This window comes from Phaseolus vulgaris, chromosome 8 (assembly GCF_000499845.2).
Source record: "Phaseolus vulgaris cultivar G19833 chromosome 8, P. vulgaris v2.0, whole genome shotgun sequence".
Taxonomy (NCBI): Eukaryota; Viridiplantae; Streptophyta; class Magnoliopsida; order Fabales; family Fabaceae; genus Phaseolus; species Phaseolus vulgaris.
Genome location: NC_023752.2, coordinates 1,151,370 through 1,173,185, shown reverse-complemented (window position 1 = coordinate 1,173,185; position 21,816 = coordinate 1,151,370). Strand labels below are relative to the sequence as shown.

The following is a 21,816-nucleotide window of genomic DNA, read 5'->3' as shown; positions in this document are numbered from 1 at the left end:
AAACCAATTTAATTAATTATTATTCAATTTCAGGTTAATTTATTACTAACACACATTTTCAATGCCATTATTTTATTTACTTTCTCAGCTTATTTCTTCTTCTATTTTTTTTAATCCACTTGCTTATTTGATCTTTTATTACATCTTTTTGATTGATTTTAACATTTTTTTCTTATTAATTATTTAGGAATTTTATTTTTAATTATCCTTTCTTGCTTTCCTCTTTATTATATTGTTTTGATTTATAATATATTGATTTTTTTAGTTTGTTGGAATGAAATCTAATAATTCAAATCTAATAATGAGAATAATCCTTATATAATCAAGGAATTGGCATAAAATGGTTAATGAAATGGAATCATATCGAATTAAATTAGTGTAAGACGAAGTTTTAAAATATTAGTAAATGATATTTATAATTTTTTGATTAGTAATAATTATATTTAACAAAAAAATTGTAATTTTTTTATACATAATAAAATTTTCAAAATAATTATGGTGTTGGTCTCCTACATATAGATTATGATAAATGAGTGAAAGAAAGGAATGTTCTTTGGAGTCAATATATTTCTTTAAATATTATTTTTTTTTGGCTAAAAATTTCATTATATTATCTAATAAAACTTTATTTTTCGCATTAAAAGCTTTAAAGTTTTTCTCAAACAGTAAGATTACATTTAAATATTAGGTTGAATATGCTTTTTTTTCAAAAAATATTATAGGTTTTTATGTTATCCTATAAATGTATATTCTTTAATTCCCACATTAAAAGAAATATTTAAGTATAATCTTTTGTGAAATACTAAAACGGGGTTTTTATTAAATTATATAGACTGTGAGAGACACCACTTAACCTCTTATCTATGAATTCAGAAAACAATAAAAAAAATTAAAAAAAATTGTAATAGTATTGATGAAATGATAAGAAGTGAAGTCAATGAAAGAGAAAAATATTATTTAATTTTTGTTTTGGGAAAGTGTGCAAAATTAAGTAATTGTTTCTGTACCGTCAGATCCAGTGGTCAGAATGTATTGGTATTCGTACAAAATAATATGGATTTAATATATTAATTAAAACATGCATTAACCTAATTAAATGATAAGTTAACATGAACTATAATTACCACTATTTTAATCAAATATTATTTATCTCAACAGTAAAGAGATTCTTCTATCAAATACTATAAATATTCATAACAACTAAAATAAATATAGGAAATAATCTATTTTGCCACAGTTTTATTTACAGCAGATTTGCATATTGTTTCTTCCTACACCTCTATACTTTATTTTATTCGTTATTGTCCCACCCCATAAATTTTTTATTCCAAAATTGCATAATTAGTAGCTGGATTATGTAATTTTTTGCGATTAGTTTCATAATCCGAAAATCTTTTCTATACATAAGATTAACTTTCAGATTATATAATTCAGAAATTTTTTTTTATATGCGTGATTAGTTTCTGAATTACATAATCCAAAAGTCTTTTCTAGATATGAGATTAACTTCCGCATTATGTAATCGAAAGTTTTTTTCAAATGCATGATTAACTTATGGATTACATAATCCATAAGTATTTTTTGAATGAGATTAGCTTCCGGATTATGTAATCCAAAATATATCAAGATTAAGATTACATAATCCATCGGCTTATCTCAAATAAATAAAAAAGTTCCGAATTTTATAGATCTATATAACACTTTTGGATCCAAAAACATCTTCTGGATTATGAATGGGATTGACACAAAAAGGATAAAAAGATATTTTCACATTTTAGTATGGGGTGGCATAAGAAGGATGGAGGTGCAGGAAGAAGCCATCCAGTTTGGAATATTATTTGCAACAGATAAAAGTTTTTCTGATAATCAATCTCAATCCAATCGAAGGATGTTTTTTTAAGAGTACAAATGAAAGAGGAGAGTCGAGTAAATGAACTAATCACAACAAATCCGACAACTAAGTAACTGAAATCTTAAAACACTAACTTCAAAACACAATTTTTGCAGTTGGGAAATACAAGGACAAATACATGCTCCCACTTCTAAACTCATCAAAATAACTATAGCACCCATATAAGGGATAGTGTTGATTGAATCTGCACCCTCTAACCCAAGATTCAAATTTTTTTCATGAACCACAGCAAGCAGATTTTTGAGCAGCTAGACCCCCACTGGCAGTCTGGTCTGGTTGGTTAATCTTGATAGTATGAGGCTGAACCACAAAAGAAGTTGATACTAACATCATTCAGGATCAAGAAAGAAACAACAATTCCATGCACTTTCTTCAAAAGTTAGAATTCAAACTCCCCAGATATTTCACTGGTGAGTTTAAAAAACTAGAATTTGATGATGGCAAAATCTGTCTTTCAGAAAAGAAATAAAAATTGAGTTAAAATGACAGACAAAAATGTGAAATACCTCGGACTTAGAATCTGTGTCAGCAAGCCTTTGCTTGATATCTCTTGCTATTGAAAAGAAAACCTCTTCAACATTCATGTTTGTCTTTGCACTCTGCAAGAGATCTTCCGATGTAAATATAATGAAGTCACATTTTATTACGCGATAATGTGATTAGCAAACAAGCTCAACTCACGGTTTCAAAAAACTTGATACCATATTCATCAGCAAGAGCTTGACCTTTGGAGGTAGGCACGGCCTAGAGGAGAAAAAAGACCCTTTGTTGGAATCCATGGAATAAAGACAACATTAATTTGAAGAGATAAACACAGAGAGATTGTTCAATCAATGTCATAGCACTATAGCAGGAAACAAATGTGGCTTGAGCAGAGCCAATCATACATCATCTGATTTAGAAAAGTAGCCTCCGAGGTACATACCCTTTTACTTTCATCCATATCAGCCTTGTTGCCCACAAGTATCTTGTTTACATTGTCAGAAGCATGTTGTTCGATGTTGCGAATCCAATTCCTAATATCTTAACAGATAGAACAAAGATATATTAAAAATGAAAGGAATGAAAATAAAAGACACTTAACCATAAAACAAAATTATTTGTCCACATAATTCAACTAAATAGAGAGAAAGACAGTCCAAGTGAACAAGAGAATGGGGGAAGAGGGGAGAAAGAAGAAAACACATTTTGAAGGGTCAGCTGCAGCTGAAAAGAAGTATATCTGAAAATACTCTCATTCGTATACTGGCCCATAAATAAGTACAGAAAAATATCAGAAGAATTTGAATGTGAAGGATATTACTGTTGAAAGATGCCTCATCAGTAACATCATAAACTAGCAAGATGCCCATGGCTCCACGGTAATAAGCTGCAAAATCAAGTAGCATTTGTAAGAAAATTTTCTTTCATAAAAAAAATGAAGGATGCAATTAAAGTAGGACATTTATCCACAAAAAGAACTTAAATCACAGCAACATCTGATCAAATTTACTATGCAATAACACAGCCAGCCTATTAAACTAAAATATGTTGTATTCTATGTATGTGTAAAGGAACTCCACGTTCACTTTAAATTTATAGGTTACAAAATGTCATTGAACTTCCATGCCTTCTATACGTAAACTAAAACTGAAATGTGCTTAAACTTCAAACATATTCAATAAGCTAGGTTCCAAAAGTCAAGACAAATACCTGTGGTAATAGTTCGAAATCGTTCCTGACCAGCTGTATCCCAGATTTGTAACTTAATGCGTTTGCCATCAAGTTCAATGGTTCTTATCTTAAAATCAATGCTGCCAAATACGTATATAACATGGTTTTATCCATCAACAAAAATATATATATTAGCTTCTGTGAAATAGAGAGTTCACAGATAATGAGCTATAGACTAAGTTGATATCCCTGACATGAGAGATTGGTGTTTTAAGTATGATGTTTGATAAGCATGAAGCATGAAGTCTAGACATCCCATTATAAGTTAATTGGGACAAATATTCCAGGAAGTCTTATTAACTACTTGGAATACAATATAGTCAAATAGCACAAATATTCTAGGCAGCCTTATTAATTACTTGGACTACAATATTGTCGGTGCCGATTGGAAGACAGTAACCAGTCTGATCCTACAGCATTTTCACAAGAATAAGAATAAACCAACAGATACTAACCCAATGGTGGTGATAAAGCTGGTCGTGAAGGAACCATCAGAAAAACGCAAAAGCAGACAACTTTTCCCCACACCTGCAATTGTTTAAAAAAGGTGATAAAGCTGGTCGTGAAGGACTTCAAGTGAAATTTAAAAAAGACAAAACAGGACACCAAATCTATATGCACACCTCAAAGTGCTTAAATACATAAAAACAAACTTCAATACGTATATCTGTATATTTGGAGCATTGTTCATATATATTTTATATTTTGGAGATACAATAATACTGGATGGATGGACCTTCACTTGTGAGATGTTGCACTTTGTACACTGATCAATCTGCTTTCTCACTTCTATTTTTTAAAATGCTAAAAAAATTAAAAATTTCTAACATTCCAAAATAACTACCAACTGACCAGATTAGAAGAATTTTTATATTTAAAATTTACAATACTACCCCTCATCTCCTGTGACTTATTTTATGGATTACTTTCAATTCAAGATGGCAACATACATGCACATTTATATTTAAGTATTATTTATGGGTTTATTTATATGCATCACATACATATATCTATATATACAAAAATGACCAGAGAATAATCAGTGCTACTTATTCAGGGTGGAGTGTCTCACAAAGCACTACAAGTTACTTAAATAACCTTGTTTACTGAACACTACTGATAAACTTAAATCATTTTTAACTAATTAAATATCTAGAAGTTAATCTAAAATGCTTGCTAAACATACTCAGTATGTACATAGGGTAGGAAAGTAGAGTATCTCACAGGCTCATTTAACACATGTAGCACATGCAAAGTGCTCACATATTTAAGTTCGTAGCACATGTCATAACATAACTCATAACACTGACTATTATAGCACATGTCATAATTCATAACACTGATTACTATAAACCTACTATTGTAGAAATCATTCGTGAGATATACTATAGTTTGCATGTTAGCCATTGCCCCATCAAACATATCTTTTCATTTATAAATCAAACATATATTATTGGATCCCCTTCTTTCTCCGAAGTCTTCCACAATGTTTCTCATAGCACCCTAAAACAACAGCAGTTTTTCTAAATCAATGATGTAGGTCTTCTTGTTTTCTTATGTATCATTATATGAAATCCAACAACAAGCATCTATAACATCTGTGATTGAGTGGCATAAAACCAAATTAGTACACAAGTGTGTCGTCTTTAAACATTGTTTAGGACTATCTCCTAGGATAACTTTGGACCTGTTAGATATACTCCTCCATAGGCACAAGTAGGACAAGAAAATAGCAAAGTAAAACGAATTAAAATAAACTAGTGCACTTAAAACTCATTTAACTTCTACAAACACTGATTTTAACTCATCGTAAGTTATTTTTAACTTAGGAGAAACTTACTTCATTTTAACTGCTAATTTTCTTCTGTCACAACACAAGTGTTTAATATGCATGTCAAGCTATTATTCTCCTCCGTACACACTTGGAAAACTTCAGTGCCTATATCATCAAGTGCCATCGCTTTTTCTTAGATTTTGTCAAATATAGCAATCACGTGTCGAAAGAAATGATGCTTCAAGTTCTCAACAACATAAGCCGACATCAAATTTAACAACCAAAAACCCCAAATAAAAAACAAAAAACAGGAAGCTTAACCATACAACAGCTTCCAATCCGAGTAAAAACCACAATCATAATTCAAAACCAGCAATGAAGCCTCTCCAAAAACAACCCAGCACCGACCCTTTGGCTCTAGAAACAGAACACCCAAACCCCACAAAAAAAGGGGGAAAAAATAAGATCTGAAATCTGAAATAAACCCATTTTGTTGTTTTCTTAGTTGTGCAGAGACAGAGAGAGAAAGGGGGACACGATATAACTAACCGCTGTCGCCAATAAGAAGAAGCTTGATGAGGTAATCGTAATCGGCACGTGCCCTCGCAGGTGGTGCTGCCATCGGTGACCACACAATAACAACAACAACCCACGCAAACTCACTCAAAAAGATCCTCTCTTTCTCTCTCACTTTGTGGAGAACTGTCGAAAAAATCAAAAGGGTACGCGAGATCGAAGAGAGGATCAAATGGGTTTGGTTGTGTTGTGTTGTTCTGCTTTTGGTTTTGGTTGTGAGAGAGTTTTGGGTTTCTTTTTCTTTCTTTCTTTCTTTCTCTCCGCGTATGCTGCGTGGCCCTCTCTCTTCACTGTCACCAGTTTCCGTTAACATAAAAAATAAAAAATAAATAAAAAATTTGTATTTTATTATTTAAGTATTTTCAAATAAAAATTTATGAAACTATGTCAAGTTAGGTAGCATATACACTTATACTATTCAGATACGGAGATATTATAATTTTTAAAATATATATAGGATTCAAATTTAGATTTATATATCATACAATTATAAATTATATAAATTAACAATAAAAATTTATATATACAAATATATTTCAGTTTTTTTTAGCAAAACGAAAACGATGGTTCTCATTGTTGATTAAAGTATTTGTTACTTACTTTTATAATCACAAGAAAATTTTATCTAAAAAAATTAAATTTTAAAAAATTAATATATTTATCTTTTTTAAAATTATGTTAAAATTGTCATAAATTCAATAATTTCTTTTAAATTTTACATTTCACCAATACGTGTTTTAGAAGTGTTGATGTTCAATATGTGTGTGTGACGACGCATACACACCATTTAAGAGGTGTGTTCGAGTTTCAAAGTGTCCAAATCTAAACGGACAGATGAATTTGAAAATAATAATGATTTTTTTTTCCGTGATATAAAAATTGAAATATAATTTTTAAAAATATTTGGATAATTAAAATTACTAATAGTTGAAGTTGTCAACCATTGATAATGTTGGAGAGAGTTTTAGCTAAGTCAATTGTTGTCACCCACTTCCAATTGCTAATGGTGACCAAGCTTGTTACTAATTAAATTAGATTATGAAAATAATTAAGCAAATGGTAACATAATAATTGCGATGGATAGTGATGTGGAATGGATGATTATGTGATGAAAGAGACTAATTAATCTAAACATCATAAAGTAAACATAATATACAAATGTGAAAAATCTAAACAAACAATATTTTTCAAAAGTCAATTTTAGATGCGAATTCTTCTTTCTAGATAAAAAAAAAACAAAAAATGATCACTTGATTTGTTTATAAATGCAAAGTCAGAAATTCATATTTAATTCGTGTATGTGATTTTTATCAATCTTTTGAATAAATCTCAATACTTTAAAGTTTTTGTTTTTTTAATTTTGGTCACAAAAACACTTAACTTCAACCCAAACAAAATTACTAACAAAATTTAAAGTGAAAAACACATTTCAAACTAAAAAAAAAAAGCAGGAATAGTACTTTATTAAACGAGTTTAACTATATTTTCATACAAGATTGTTTTTTAAACAAACTATACAAGACATTTTTAGTAAATTACTATATACAATTAATTTTAATTTATGAAGAAACTAATTTTAATTTTGTTTAAAAGCTTATAGAAAAATTTGAAGAAATAGTTTTATATAAAATAAAATAGATAAGTATAACATGCTAAGAGTTGCATTTTTGTAAGCAAAATTTGTGCACTCAATAAATAAGTTATAAGTTATATTGCACTCTATATCTGATGTATGATGCACTCCTCTCGTATTCCTCGTACACCTAACTTAGTGTGAACACTACGACACAACTCCAACTTTGTTGTGACTTCATCAAAATCTACCCCCAATTAACTCTATCACTATAATAATGCTATTGTGAAATTTATGTCACACATACAAAATTGTCCTACAGTAGGAGATGGAGCAATGCGGACACAACATCTAGAGTGACGATGATCATCTCACCAATAAACGGTAGAAATTGTTGATGACGTTGTACAACCTCTCAACAAAACTTATTCAAAACATTTATCAACAATCTCATAATTAACACGGCAAAGAATCAACAACTGGGTGTTAAGCACTCTAACCTCAATTTCAAATTAGAATGAGAGATCTTAAACACCATGTCTATGGGAGATGAAATTCAGTTCCTTTCAATCTTCATCATCTCACGATCTACACACCATGTAGATAGCATATGCAGAACCGAATGAATAATAAATTAACAGAAATGATGTACAGTTCTAAAATCTATAAAGTCCAATAATTACAATATAGATAAGAATCACGGGTTGTCACAACACGTTGTTTGCATTTTTCTCCCAAAAAATATTCCTTTTAAAATTAGTTTCTGAAATGTATTTCTTGATATTGACACAAGTTTTGTAACTTAATTTTTTGAGTGTAATTTTTCCAATCTAAAACTATTTTTTTAAAATTGTTTGTGGGTGTTTAGTTTCTAGAATGTTAAAGTTACATGATGAAAAGTAAATTTGAGGATATATTTTTTCGTTGTTTATATATATGTTCCAAAATACAATTTTAAGGTTCCGAAAACTAAATTAGAAAATATGCACAATGAAAGTGTTTCAACAATTACACTGATGTTATACAAAATCATGTTTAGATATTTTCTAATAAACCAAAAAATATATATTTTGAGTTGTGTTTTACATGGCTTCTTATCAAACTTGGTCCAAAGAAACATAGTACCTTAATTAGGAGGTTATTTGAAAGTTGTCATCTTGTTGGAGATCCCACAACTAAAGATTAGAGTCTTACATTATATATAAGTGAGTGCAAACCTCAATCTCATGAGTTGGTTTTATGAGGTTGAGTTAGGCTTAAAGTCCAATTCGTAATATGGTATCCGAGTTATTTAAAGTTTATCCTAACGAATGTTTATTGGTCTTACCAGGCCACTCGCTATCGGGCTGTTATCGGATGCAAACCTCAACCTTATGAGTCAGGTTTTATGAAAGTTGAGTTAGGTTTAAAGTTTACTTTGTAATACATCTTCTTTTATCTTTTTGATGTAGACATGTTTAAAAGAATATGTTGTTAGTATTTTTTGTAATTTGAAACATAAATAAACATGCCATAGAAAAAAGTATACCATAAAACAAGTTTCCATGTCTTGTGGTATCTTTGCATCAAATTAATAAAAAAAAAATAACATTCTGCATTGATATTTGCAACAATGAAGTAGGAACAAATTGAATAAAACAGATTTTATAACATGAGAAGTGAAGCTTCTTCGTAATAACAGACACTACACGTGATATTCAATTAAGAAAATGAAAATTTAATACATCTTTACAAAATTAATTTGTAAGGTGAAAATTAAGTATATATCACAAATTAATTTTATTTTTAAGTTAATGTGAGATTTCCAAATTAAATATATATATATATATATATAGATATCTTGAATGGGAAAATAATATTTTTGAAAAAAAAAAGTTACTTTGATAACTATACATTAAAATACACTGTGATTTAACCAATGTAATATTTTCATGTTTTCATATTTTCAAATTTTTTTAAAAGGAAACATTGTAAATGTGTTTTTGTTTTGTTTTCACTTTTATTTCTAATCTACAAAATGTTTCAGATAAAAAATTGGAACAAACAAAGTGAAATTTGTTACTACATTTCACATTTCTCTCTGATTTTAAAGCTTGGTTAAATTATCCTTAAACTCAAACTCATCTTCAATATTAAATGTTACAAATTTGAAAATTCACTCAATTGAGAAACCAATGTTAATATTGAGAATTCTTACCCCAAATCATGAATCACATAGCTCTAATTGAACACCCCAAATAAAAGAAACCTAACGTTACATTGAAAGTTCCAACAAGAAACAAAAAAGTTTTGTTATTTTTCTTTTCCTTTTTAAATTACACTGGTATAATGTGATCACTAACTTTTACCTAGATGATTTATTGGAACAAGTTTGCAAGTAGTCACTGCATATTTTAAACAAATAGGAAAAAAAAACAAAATTAATTATTTTATAAGTTAAAATTAGTTTATTTATAAATTAATTTATAAAAAATTCTTCTAGACAACCTTTTTAATTTTTTACTTTTAACTTGGATATAAATTAACTTTTGAAAAAGTCAATTAGTTTTAATTTTTTTTTTAAATTAGTCCAAACCTACTTTTAATATAAATCCTTAGGTAAGGTGTTGCATTTAATTACTTTTCTATTCTTACTCCAAATGTTTACATTACAAGTATATTGTGTCACACTAATTAATATATTTTGAGGTATTTAGACAAAAAAAATGTAATAAATTCATTTAAAAAATAAAACTTTTGCATAAACTAGTTTATAAATAAACTAATTTTAATTTATAAAATAAGTTAAATTAAATTTATATCTTTTTTTTTGTCTTTAAAATGGTTTATGGAAAAATGTATTACATTTGTAAGAAGGCATTGATTAACCAAAATGAAGTGGATGATCAAGGCCAAAATTTCCAAGACTAATTACCTCTTAAATTCTTCAAATCTTTAAACATCTTCAATAGTTAAGGTTTTCATTGGAAGGTACTAAGTTGTATTCTGTTTTGTTATGTCTCTTTAATGGCATTTTTCTTCAAGGGTTTGGTTGTTGGATTGTATTCTTCATATTTCACTTGGGAAATTATTATAAGATGTCACATGCTTGATATTATTAGTTTTGCTAGTTTATGTAATTTTGTGAATTAATAATTGTTCTTATAAGTTCGGGGTGACTCCTTCTATTTTTGCCTTTCGGTATTCACAGTTCATTTGTACATTGTACTCGGAGTGTCTTTGCAGGTTCTTCTCACTAATCTCGGTAGGAACCAATCAGAGACCACCACACCTGAAGACCGTGAAGACCGAAAGACAAAGAAAGAAGAAGTCATTCTAAGAGAAATCCGACCTTGTAAGAATAATAATAACTAGCAATTTTATTGTACGAGAACTTCAAATGCTGCTATACCTATTTCTAAAGACATTTTTCTCTTCATGTGCATTGAAGTTTGAGTTCATGCATATATAACCTTCTTGACTTCAAATTGTTTCAAGTTTCAATGATTAGAAAACAAATCTTTCTAACCTTATTCCAATTCCTGAAGTGCAAAGTCATCTTAATGCATTAGCAAGATCATTGTCTGCAATTAAACTCCTTGGCTCCATTATGCACTAAACACAAATTGGTGACACAAACTATTTCTCATGTCAAGAAAACATATCTCTTGTATGTTGGATATTCGACAAAGTCTTAAGATGAATAAGTCAAGCTAGTTTTTAGGAGTTGAATAAATCTTTCGGTGGTTGTAAGGCTTTTATAAAAGTCGTTCTCTTTTCATTGTGGAATATATAAAATATTTCTATTATTTGGTATTAGAATTACACATAGCAAGAGCAAGAGTGTTTGGGAGGAAAAACACAACACTGAAAATGTCACACAACAAGTTTCACCACACGTACATCATACATGTAAACATAATCCTTTATATATAATAGTTTATTTTATATAAGAACCCATTTTTTTCTATAAATATTTAAATAAAGTTAAGATTAATCTCTGATAAATTAAAATTAATTATATATGATAATTTATTCAAAATCTCTCATATAGTTTGTGTTCTCGCGAAAACTCGAAGTCGAGAAAAACCTTTCAAATATTGAGATTTATTATAAAGATTGATAATTTTATATAGGATGTTTCTTCGGTATCCAACAATTGACTTCCTGCATTTCATTGAAAAAATCATTTTAACTCTTTTAAAAATGACTTTCAAATATTTTATTAATTTCAGATTTATTATTTTTTGAAAATTAGAAAACGTGTTTTGAAAAGAATATTCTAAAATTGTTTTTTCCTTTCGAATTTTCTATTACAGAAACATATTTTCCGATAACACCTTTTGTTACGGAACTCTTATTCAGAAATCACCCAAAATTATAAGAATAATTCTGATATTTCAAAAAATGTAGATGCAGGAAGAAAAATGTAGGGTGCAGGAAGAAATACCTTTTTCATAAGCCCATTTGATCCTCTCTTCGATCTCGCGTACCCTTTTGGTTTTTTCGACACTCTCTCACAAAGAGAAAGAGAGAGGATCTTTTTGAGTGAGTTTGCGTGAGTGTGTTATTGTTACCGTGTGGTCACCAATGACAGCACCACCTGCGAGGGCACGTGCCGATTACGATTACGATTACCTCATCGTGCCCCCACAAAATGGGTTTATTTCAGATTTCAGATTTCAGTTTTCCCCCTTTTTTGTGGGGTTTGGGTGTTCCTTTCTAGAGCCAAAGGGTTGGTGCTGGGTTGTTTTTGGAGAGGCTTCATTGCAGTTTTAAATTATGATTGTGGTTTTTACTCGGATTGAGGCTTCATTGTCTAATTGAAGTGCATCTGTTAATATGAGTTTAGAATTTGCAAACAAACATTGAAAGATAATGGCACTTCTATGGCTTGGAAATTCTTTAGCTTATCTCCCCTTACTACAAAATACCGAAAGGTTACAACTTCAAAAATACCCACATGCTTGGTGCTCAAGTGTGTCAAATATACTTGTTCTTCATCAGCTTTTCATCCTCAACATTCTGTTAACCATGATCGTAGTGTCAATTCAGACTCTTTTTATGCGTCTCTTATTGATAATTCTACCCACAAGAGACACCTTGATCAGATACATAACCAGTTAGTTGTCTCTGGGCTGCAACATAATGGGTTTCTCATGACAAAACTGGTTAATGGGAGCTCGAATCTTGCGCAAATTTGTTATGCCCGCAAGCTGTTTGATGGATTTTGCTTCCCTGACGTGTTTATGTGGAATGCTATCATTAGGAGTTATTCGAGGAACAATATGTTCAGGGACACCATTGATATGTATAGGTGGATGAGATGGACAGGAGTGCATCCGGATGGATTCACTTTTCCTTATGTACTTAAAGCTTGTACTGAGTTATTAGATTTTGGTTTGAGTGGCCTAATTCATGGACAGATAATCAGATATGGATTTGGGTCGGATGTGTTTGTGAAGAATGGCCTTGTGGCACTGTATGCAAAATGTGGTCGTATTAGTGTGGCAAAAGTGGTGTTTGATGGGTTATACCATAGAACGATTGTTTCATGGACTTCCATCATTTCTGGATACGCACAGAACGGGGAATCCATGGAAGCATTGCGAATGTTCAGTCAAATGAGAAATGCTGATGTGAAACCAGATTGGATTGCTCTGGTAAGCATTCTGAGGGCTTATACCGATGTCGATGATTTGGAGCAAGGGAGATCTCTTCATGGTTGTGTCATCAAGATGGGTCTTGAAGATGAGCCTGATTTGCTTATCTCACTTGCAGCTTTATATGCTAAGTGTGGGATGGTGACGGTTGCAAGATCTTTCTTTGATCAAATGAAGACACCAAATGTGATTATGTGGAACGCAATGATCTCTGGCTATGCAAAGAATGGCCATGCTGAGGAAGCGGTACATCTGTTTCGTGACATGATCTCAAGAAATGTGAAACCAGATTCTGTCACTATTAGGTCTGCAGTCTTAGCTAGTGCACATGTTGGTTCCCTCAAATTAGCACAATGGATGGATGGCTACGTGAGCAACAGTAACTTTGGAAGTTGCATTTTTGTTAACACCGCCCTCATTGATATGTATGCAAAATGTGGAAGTGTAGAATCTGCTCGCATGGTATTTGATCGTAATTCTGATAAGGATGTTGTTATGTGGAGTGCCATGATTATGGGATATGGCTTGCATGGTCAAGGATGGGAAGCCATTGATCTTTACTATGCAATGAAGCAAACAAGTGTATTCCCAAATGATGTTACCTTTATTGGGCTTCTCACTGCATGCAATCATTCTGGCCTGGTAAAAGAGGGGTGGGAGCTATTCCATTCCATGAAAGACTTTGAAATTGAGCCTCGCAATGAGCATTATTCTTGTGTTGTTGATCTCTTGGGACGAGCAGGTTATCTGGGTCAGGCTTGTGCATTTATAATGAAGATGCCCATTGAACCTGGGGTAAGTGTATGGGGAGCACTTCTGAGTGCATGCAAGATCCATCGTTGTGTAACATTGGGAGAATATGCTGCAAAGAAGCTATTCTCATTGGATCCAAATAATACAGGGCATTATGTACAACTCTCTAATCTCTACGCTTCCTCCCGCTTGTGGGATCGTGTTGCACATATTCGAGTTCTAATGAGGGAGAAGGGACTGAATAAGGACCTTGGTTATAGTGTCATTGAAATAAATGGGAAGCTGCAAGCATTTCATGTAGGTGACAAGTCACACCCAATGGCTAATGAAATATTCAACGAGCTTCAGATATTAGACCGAAAGTTGAAGGAGATTGGGTTTGTTCCACATACAGAATCTGTTTTGCATGATCTGAATTACGAAGAGAAGGAGGAGAATCTTAGTTTTCATAGTGAGAGGATCGCTGTTGCTTATGGGCTTATTAGTACTGCTCCTGGAACTACACTTAGAATAACAAAGAATCTTCGAGCATGTGTGAACTGTCACTCTGCAATAAAGCTTATATCAAAACTTGTTGAAAGGGAAATAATTGTAAGGGATGCAAACCGGTTTCATCATTTTAAAGATGGTTTGTGTTCATGTCGCGACTATTGGTAAGAAGAATGTCTCAACCTCAAACCAGAAGCCAAGGTTGGTTGGCATTTCACCATATTTTGTGCTTGCTAGTTTGATCAAATACCAACTGATTCGGAATCATTGACAGTTTCTTTTCCTAGTTATCAGTAGAGACAACATAGACATTTTGATGATCAATTACAGCTTTTGAATGCAATTATCTGCTGAATATATGCACAAGAGTTGGTACTTCCTTACATTTTGCTTTGAGACTTAAGGGCACCTTCACCTCAGTAATTTTCAAAGAAATACATCTGTTCCAAATTTTTATCTGAAACATTTTCTAGATTAAAGTGAAAACAAAACAAAAAAGACATTTCCAGTGTTTCCTTTTCAAAATTTTGGAAAAGTATTTGGAACTCTTAATTTGAAGTCAATGTAGGTTCTCAGGTATGTGGAAAGAAACGTCCATTTGAGTACACTGACAATATGTCCTTTTGGAAAAAAATTGAAAAGCAATCCCAAAAGCAGAATCACAATAAGGGAACCGAAATGGCATCAAGCAGAGCAAGATTCAGAGATAATCCCCTTAGCAAGAAGTAAGAAAAATTAGCAAAGCTATTCACTTTTTGTGTTTATTAAGGCTATTCTCAAAAGGGTGCAGAGAAACTTAATTTCACCAAATAGTAAGATTGTAAGAGAAAGACTGATGCTTCATTACTGAGTTGAATTTAGAATTATAAACTATGATAATAGTTGTCAGTTTCTTTTCGTATTGCTAATTAAATTAGGCACTAGGTGTTGCATTTAGTAGTAAATAAACACCTTCTTTGAGAAAATGACCCTCACTTTCTGGATATCTGCAGACTGACACAGCCTCAGTTCTTCATGAGGCTTCTCTTTATATCAAGCTTCTTCAAAGCACAGATCCAGGTACTTAATTGATTCTCCTATCTCTTGCCAGAAAATATACTATGACATCTTGTGTGTGTGTGTGTATTTTCTATATTTTTTTTTCTTTTTTTCTTTTTCAGTTTGATCTTAAATTTTTGAAGTTTCATTTTGATTTCTTGAAATATCACTCTTAAGACCGAATCAACACATTCTGTTATATTTTTGTGTTAATTGTTTTAATTTTAGGTAAGTCAACATGTGTTAAAATTGGCACATGTGACTAAATTCATAAAATTACTATAGTAATATTGATATAAAAAACATTTTAAGAAACTAAAATGAAACGTTTAAAACTTAAAAGACCAAACAATAAAAAGACATAAATATGCAAGCAAAATTTTATTTTTACAATAGGACTTGGAAAAGAATATGTTCCCCTTCCTCCTATTCTTCTGTTGGGCTGAAACTAGATTATGATGAAAGAAATTATTAAGTGATCTTAAAATCACCACTAGATTTGTAACTCCAACCAATTGATACTATTTAATTAAATGTGACAAATATTGATTGAGACCATTGATCTCATAATAGAGATAAAGACCATCTAATATATTTTCATTGCGAGGAGAGCATAACAACTTATTTTGAGATTACTCTAATTTACCTTTTTATTCTGGGATTGTAAACTACTTATTTTGAAATTACTCTAATTTTACCTTTTTATTATGGGATTGTAGACTTTGTTTCAGATGCTGAGCTTCTCTTACATTAATACGATTAAAGATCTTCATGCTCAGGTGAATAAAGAATATGTTAAACAAGAAGAAGGTTTGTTATATTTTGTTCTTTGTCTCAGATAATTTTGTTTCTTAACTGCAGGTGTCACATCATGAATGTTGAGACAAATTGCAGGTTGACCTAAAGAGCAGAGGACTGTGTTTGGTTCCTGTATCAGTAACAGAAAGTAAAAATGGTAGATCAGATTCATCAGTCTTCAGCCTCAACAATTATTTACTCCTCAAATTTCTAATTCCACAATTCTGAACAGCATGGTGCTGAAAATGAACAGGGACACTGCTCTTTATAAAGCATGTTTGTAATAAGTTGGCACCCACTTGTCTTAAGGACATGGATTCGAACATGTATCACGCAATGGATAGCATATTTAGGGTAATAGGTCTTTTGCATTTCTCACAAGAATGCATATATAATTGAGTAAATTAAATTAACATAGGTGAAGTTTTTTCAAAGATACACTAACACTTCACCTTTTCTAAATTTATACATATTTATTTTAAAAAATCACATTATTTCTCCTTTTATGTATATAAACTCCTTTCATAAAGTTCACTGTAATGATGATAAAAGAAATGTAAATGTAATTAATTTACTCTACTTAATTTTACATGATCTTGAACACGCATGCTTGTCTTCAGGACATTGGACTTGAACAATAAAACCAAATCAACATTTTTAGTCACAATTTCATCTTAAACTATCTGTTTCCATTAAATTTAGAAAGAAAGCCACAGCCACACATAATATATTCTTCCCACTTCTCTTCCAGCCAAATATCAAACGTAAAGATGCTTATGGTACACCATTAATAAAAAAAACAACAACTTCACAGTATCAAAATGAACTCCCAAATATATTCCATTATCAAGTAAAATGTCCACTACCATTTTCAAAGGTCCTTGTATCTATATTCTATAAGCTATAAGTTCTCATGTTTCAATTGGTTCAATTTTTCCCATCAACACAAGCCCAAAATCAAGCAGCAATTCTTTACAGCTAATCACAGTCGTCAGAAATTACAATAAATGTCAGCCTGCCATGTCGAAGTCGTCTGATGGCTGATACAAGTCGTAGTTCTCAGTGGCTTCCATTTTTCCAGTAAGATAGCCGTTTCCTGCAAAAATTAATACAACAGTCTTGATTGGCAAATTCTTTGATACAGTAACCCTTTGCTAAATTTCAGTATTAAATAAAACTAGGAAGGTAATTTTCACCACACTCCACTGTCTAGTTAGATTCATATACAAGAAACTGAGACTCATTAAAATGGTTTCTGGAGATGCACGAATATGCAAAGTATATTACATATAAAGGGATTTTTGGACAAGGGTAGAAGTAAGATCAAGTTCTCCATTTAAATGATGACATGTGAATATTTTTTCCAATAATAAATAACTTGATGTACTGAACAGTTTTAAATAAATATGCATGCCTTGTCATTTAATTGGAGATGTATGGAACTGATCTAAGCCTTGTCCTATAAATATAGAAAATCTCAAATCCAAGAAAGTACATTATACAAGTAATTATCATATTCACACCAATTTCTGCAAGGAACATCTTAAAAGGGTGGTGCAGGTGTTGAGAGATAACAAGCTCTATTGACAGGAAGAATTGTTCTTTTATCCAGAACTGAATACTTAGGGCATATCATCTCTTAACAGAGGAATTCAACAGGATTATAAAAAGGTAAAAAAAATATGTTAGATTGGCTTGCACTTGTGGGTGTGAAGGGGCTTAGGGGTTCCTCTTGTTGATTTGTTATTATAGAAAGGCCAGAAACAACGGGAAGATAGCTTGAACACTTAAACAACTTGCATTCAAGTGTTTATGCAGATGCCCAAGGGAAGTCAAGTGCATCCATAAATCAAGACAGAATGGCCAGAAAATTGTGGAGGTCTTGATCAAGTAGAAGGGACGACAAGATGAGTTTTGAAGGGAGGAGAGTTGATTTAAACCAGCTGCCCAAAGTCACAAAAGTTTATGTGAGGATCCCTAAAGGAAGAAGCACCTGATACACATGATTAGGTTATGAATTATCATAATTGAAGACAGAGAGACTCAATGGTTACTGCTAATCGCTTTTGGTCCCAAATCTTTGGGGTTGCTTTTCATTGGTTACATTTCTTTATGTTATTTGTACCAGTAACTGGTTTATGAATGAGTGCTCTTGGGGTGGTCGGTTTGGCCGTGAACTTATGTGCTTATGATTTCGTTTCTCAAGAAATCCGCGCAGCGGAATATCCTGAATTTGAGACTTTCAACAACAAAAATATTCTCTTAAAAAGGTATTCGTGCGTGGATGGCAGTGTCAGTTAGGGGGGGCTGTGGTGCGAATGGATGATGAGGGCACAAGAATCTGCACTGAGATATGATGACTAATCCTAAACCCTAAAAGAGATTGCAAGAAAACTAGAACTAGACCTCTTGAACACCTAGAGTGGTTTTTTCCATAACTAGTGGGAAATACAGCTACACTAGTTCCAGGATCACCATGATCCGGCCTAATACTAAAAGATACAGAACATTTTATTTGCCTTTGTAGTTTTTCTGCTACATATAATAAACTCACTTCCAACTTATAACGTTAAAAAACAACAATCTTACCAATCTTTGACTAAAATAAAGACACACACATGAAGAGAGGATATGAAGTTGCATACCGGGATTCGATAGCAGCCCATCAAAAACAGGCACATGGTTGAAATTTCTGGTGGATCTTAAACTCCCATCAGAGGGGAAAACAGAATCTGGTTTGTTGGACTCTGGATTCTCATTCAAGTACTGCAGATCATCATGGTTCTGGAAACCTAAACTATCAGAAGGCCCAGCAGAAACACTGTGCTGGGACCAAAAATCATCTGGCTTTGTCTTCTTATCTTTGGAATCAACCTCGGTCTCTACTTCTGATTCAGCATTAACACCAGATGCCACATTCTGCTGCTTTCTTTTGGAACGAGCCCTCCTGTTCTGAAACCAGTTATACACATTAGTCTCCGAAATCTGGCCATGCTGGCTGAGCTCAGCAGTGATATCCTTGATCTTCTCCTTGCTGGGAGTCCCAGTTCCCTGATCAAATATCCGCTCCAAAATCTGAAGCTGCATAGCCGTTGGAGTCCACCTCTGTCTCGAAGCTATTTTGTGCCCACCAGAACCCAACAAAGGATCGCAGTACATACTACCCAGTCTAATCCCTGACAATGAAAACACCACCAATGAAACAACAATATTATCACCACTAAAGAAAGCATATACCATCAATGTAAAGGATTTTACACTCTTATCACATTAAAAAAAAAGCATACATTTTAAGTTTGCTGACAATTACAATGCTCATCCTTGAATTCATACAACCCATGATTACAAAATCCAATTGGTTAAGAGTATATACACTGACATTGAATAGAAATTAAATAAAACTACCATCTTGAGAATATATGCCACTTCCGATTCAATAAAAAGTTCTGATCATCAAAATTTGTTTTTGGATTCCTTCATTAAATTAGCTCATACTTGTACAATTCGGCAGTAGCACATCGAGAGATAAACTTTATGCATTGAATTAAATGACACGGTGATGGACATGGCTGAATTAATAACAGTTAAATTGAACCGTTACTGAAAACAAAATAACACTGTATCATACATTGTAACAGAAGCTCTGACAATCATTTAAGTTGTGTCGGACATACGTATTGAACAAGACACGACACTCATAGGATAGGATAAAGTGTCTAGTTCAAAAAGTATTTGTTGGATTTCCGCCAATTCTAATACGAGTCTAACACAATTTTAAAAAAAAATCAATTTTTTAAAAACTCAAATTTATTATATAATTTTTTATTATGATTATAAAAATAAGTAAAAAATTAAGAAAAATATTTTTATGTAAAAAACAAACATACTTCATACACATTTCTGTATCAATACACACATTTTTGTATCATTGTATGTGATATATAGATAACAGATAAGAACTAAGTAATTAATAAATAAGGGTGAAAGATGAATCGAAACCTGCGAGATCTTGGTGAGAAGAGATGGTTTTGTGCATCTCGACGAGTTGTTCGCAGATTGTTGCGTAAACCGCAATCTGTTTGCGGAGAGTCTCGAGTTGTTCGTCGGTCATGACTTTGACGTACATCATTTCGGCGTTGCCGTTGGGTTGCCAACGCTGCTTCTGCCACTCCATGACGTTCACCATCGCCTTCTCTCTGCGATCACAGAGAAACACGTGTCCACAATGTGTTATGCATTTATTATTGTTTATTTTAAATTGAGAGTGTGAACCCTAATCATGAAACGACGAAAACAAGAAGCAGAGAAAATTAATTAAGAATGGAAGAGAAAAGGTTTCAGATCTGACATGGTAGCAGAGAGCGTTGCTTTGGTGTCAGAGGCGTATGTTAGCACTTGCCAAAACTCGAAGCTGTGTCGGCGGCGTACGATGCGGGGAGAGAATAAAAAGCAAGAATGTCCCCAGGGATATTCTCGTCCAAAACAAAATTATTTCACTGTCCCTAGTTCTGGGCTTTTTATTTCCTGAACATTCTAGACTTTTTCGAATCTAAGAATTTTCATATTCAAAAATAAATTATCAATTAAAGGTTATTTAAAAAATAAATTATCAATTAAAGTTTTAGATGTTTTAAAACACTTAATAGTATAATACAGAATAGTATTATATATTTTTATTAATTTTCTGTTAACCATTTTAATGGTTTGTGAAGTAAGCCTTATAGTTAAAAAAAAAGATATTTTAATGTACTGATTTATTTTATAAATAAGAAGATTTTATATAGAAAAGGTGTTTTAGGAAGATTTAAAATTATTTACCAAAAATATCTGTTTATAATATTAAATAATATAGTAAAAGTAACATAACATTCTTACCATATTAAAAAAACTAAAACAAGTTACATTTTAAGTTTTTCATAGAAAAACTTAGTAAGAAATTTAGTTTAACACAATATAAATTCATGTTTGAAATTTGTCTCAAAAGGTTAAATTTATGTTAGACAAGAATTTAGTTGAATTTGTAGACTAAAGTAAAAGACATAGAAGTTTTTTTACAGCACACGTGGAAATAACAGTCAAAAGATTTTGTTGAAATTTGTTTTAGTCCATATATTTAAAATTTGTGATTTTGTTCATGTTATCTTTGAGATGCAATGAATTTTATCTCTAATTTTTTACTTCATTTTTATTACATATTATTATTTATAGCATAATAATATTATTATTTTATAAACGTGAAATATCTACTAATTTTATAGAATAATGGGATTATTTTTAACGAGACTTTCTCTTCCATTACACATTTATTGATATACTTCACTTTGATTTGACATGCGGCTAAATTTTTCACATTTCTCAAAAACCAAAACCAATATTTCTAAAATGTATGGAATAAAATCAATTTTGAGCTTCAAGAAACTAAAATACATTTCATGCGAAATAATAAATAAAATAAGATGAATGAGTAAGTTGGTTTATAATTTCAGTCAAGAATTTTGTTTTGTTGATAGTATTTATAATAATATAATAATATTTTTAAATAAAAATA

The 21,816-nt window shown here is 31.5% G+C and overlaps 3 protein-coding genes across 7 annotated transcripts; 1 reads left to right on the top strand and 2 right to left on the bottom strand.

The window, feature by feature from the left end:
• Positions 1–1,805: 1,805 nt before the first annotated feature.
• LOC137824492 (ras-related protein RABE1c-like) lies at positions 1,806–6,299 on the bottom strand. Its single transcript, XM_068630151.1, has 8 exons — positions 5,949–6,299; positions 4,081–4,153; positions 3,605–3,705; positions 3,216–3,281; positions 2,838–2,935; positions 2,594–2,656; positions 2,419–2,511; positions 1,806–2,212 (listed from the first exon to the last, which is right to left on the bottom strand). Exons 1-8 carry the CDS (start codon positions 6,286–6,288, stop codon positions 2,129–2,131), a joined length of 918 nt encoding a protein of 305 aa, XP_068486252.1. The 5' UTR covers positions 6,289–6,299; the 3' UTR covers positions 1,806–2,128.
• Positions 6,300–11,962: 5,663 nt separating this feature from the next.
• Positions 11,963–16,847, top strand: LOC137824489 (pentatricopeptide repeat-containing protein At3g12770). Of its 5 annotated transcripts, none has more exons than XM_068630146.1 (5): positions 11,963–14,633; positions 15,001–15,157; positions 15,425–15,491; positions 16,190–16,249; positions 16,332–16,847. In XM_068630146.1, the coding sequence occupies exon 1, from the start codon at positions 12,417–12,419 to the stop codon at positions 14,598–14,600; it is 2,184 nt and encodes a 727-aa protein (XP_068486247.1). In that variant the 5' UTR covers positions 11,963–12,416; the 3' UTR covers positions 14,601–14,633; positions 15,001–15,157; positions 15,425–15,491; positions 16,190–16,249; positions 16,332–16,847. The 5 variants fall into 5 exon arrangements, with proteins under 5 accessions (XP_068486247.1, XP_068486249.1, XP_068486246.1 ...); XM_068630148.1 differs by lacking the exon at positions 15,001–15,157 and having other exon boundaries at positions 16,332–16,559; positions 16,630–16,685; XM_068630145.1 differs by having other exon boundaries at positions 11,963–15,157; positions 16,332–16,559; positions 16,630–16,685.
• A 237-nt stretch (positions 16,848–17,084) lies between these two features.
• LOC137824491 (WUSCHEL-related homeobox 8-like) lies at positions 17,085–20,775 on the bottom strand. Its single transcript, XM_068630150.1, has 4 exons — positions 20,617–20,775; positions 20,268–20,464; positions 18,914–19,444; positions 17,085–17,364 (listed from the first exon to the last, which is right to left on the bottom strand). Exons 2-4 carry the CDS (start codon positions 20,452–20,454, stop codon positions 17,279–17,281), a joined length of 804 nt encoding a protein of 267 aa, XP_068486251.1. The 5' UTR covers positions 20,455–20,464; positions 20,617–20,775; the 3' UTR covers positions 17,085–17,278.
• Between the last annotated feature and the right edge of the window lie 1,041 nt (positions 20,776–21,816).

Excerpts from the sequence above, each read along its gene's own strand:
- LOC137824491 (XM_068630150.1), bottom strand. The coding sequence starts at position 20,454 with ATGGTGAACGTCATGGAGTGGCAGAAGCAGCGTTGGCAACCCAACGGC. Across the intron at positions 19,445-20,267 it reads TTCTCACCAAGATCTCGCAG|GGATTAGACTGGGTAGTATG; the intron begins GTTTCGATTCAT and ends TTTCATTGTCAG. Across the intron at positions 17,365-18,913 it reads TGGGCTGCTATCGAATCCCG|GAAACGGCTATCTTACTGGA; the intron begins GTATGCAACTTC and ends TAATTTTTGCAG.
- LOC137824492 (XM_068630151.1), bottom strand. The coding sequence starts at position 6,288 with ATGTTAACGGAAACTGGTGACAGTGAAGAGAGAGGGCCACGCAGCATA. Across the intron at positions 2,512-2,593 it reads GTATCAAGTTTTTTGAAACC|AGTGCAAAGACAAACATGAA; the intron begins GTGAGTTGAGCT and ends GATCTCTTGCAG. Across the intron at positions 2,213-2,418 it reads ACACAGATTCTAAGTCCGAG|CCTCATACTATCAAGATTAA; the intron begins GTATTTCACATT and ends TTTGTGGTTCAG.
- LOC137824489 (XM_068630147.1), top strand. The coding sequence starts at position 12,417 with ATGGCTTGGAAATTCTTTAGCTTATCTCCCCTTACTACAAAATACCGA.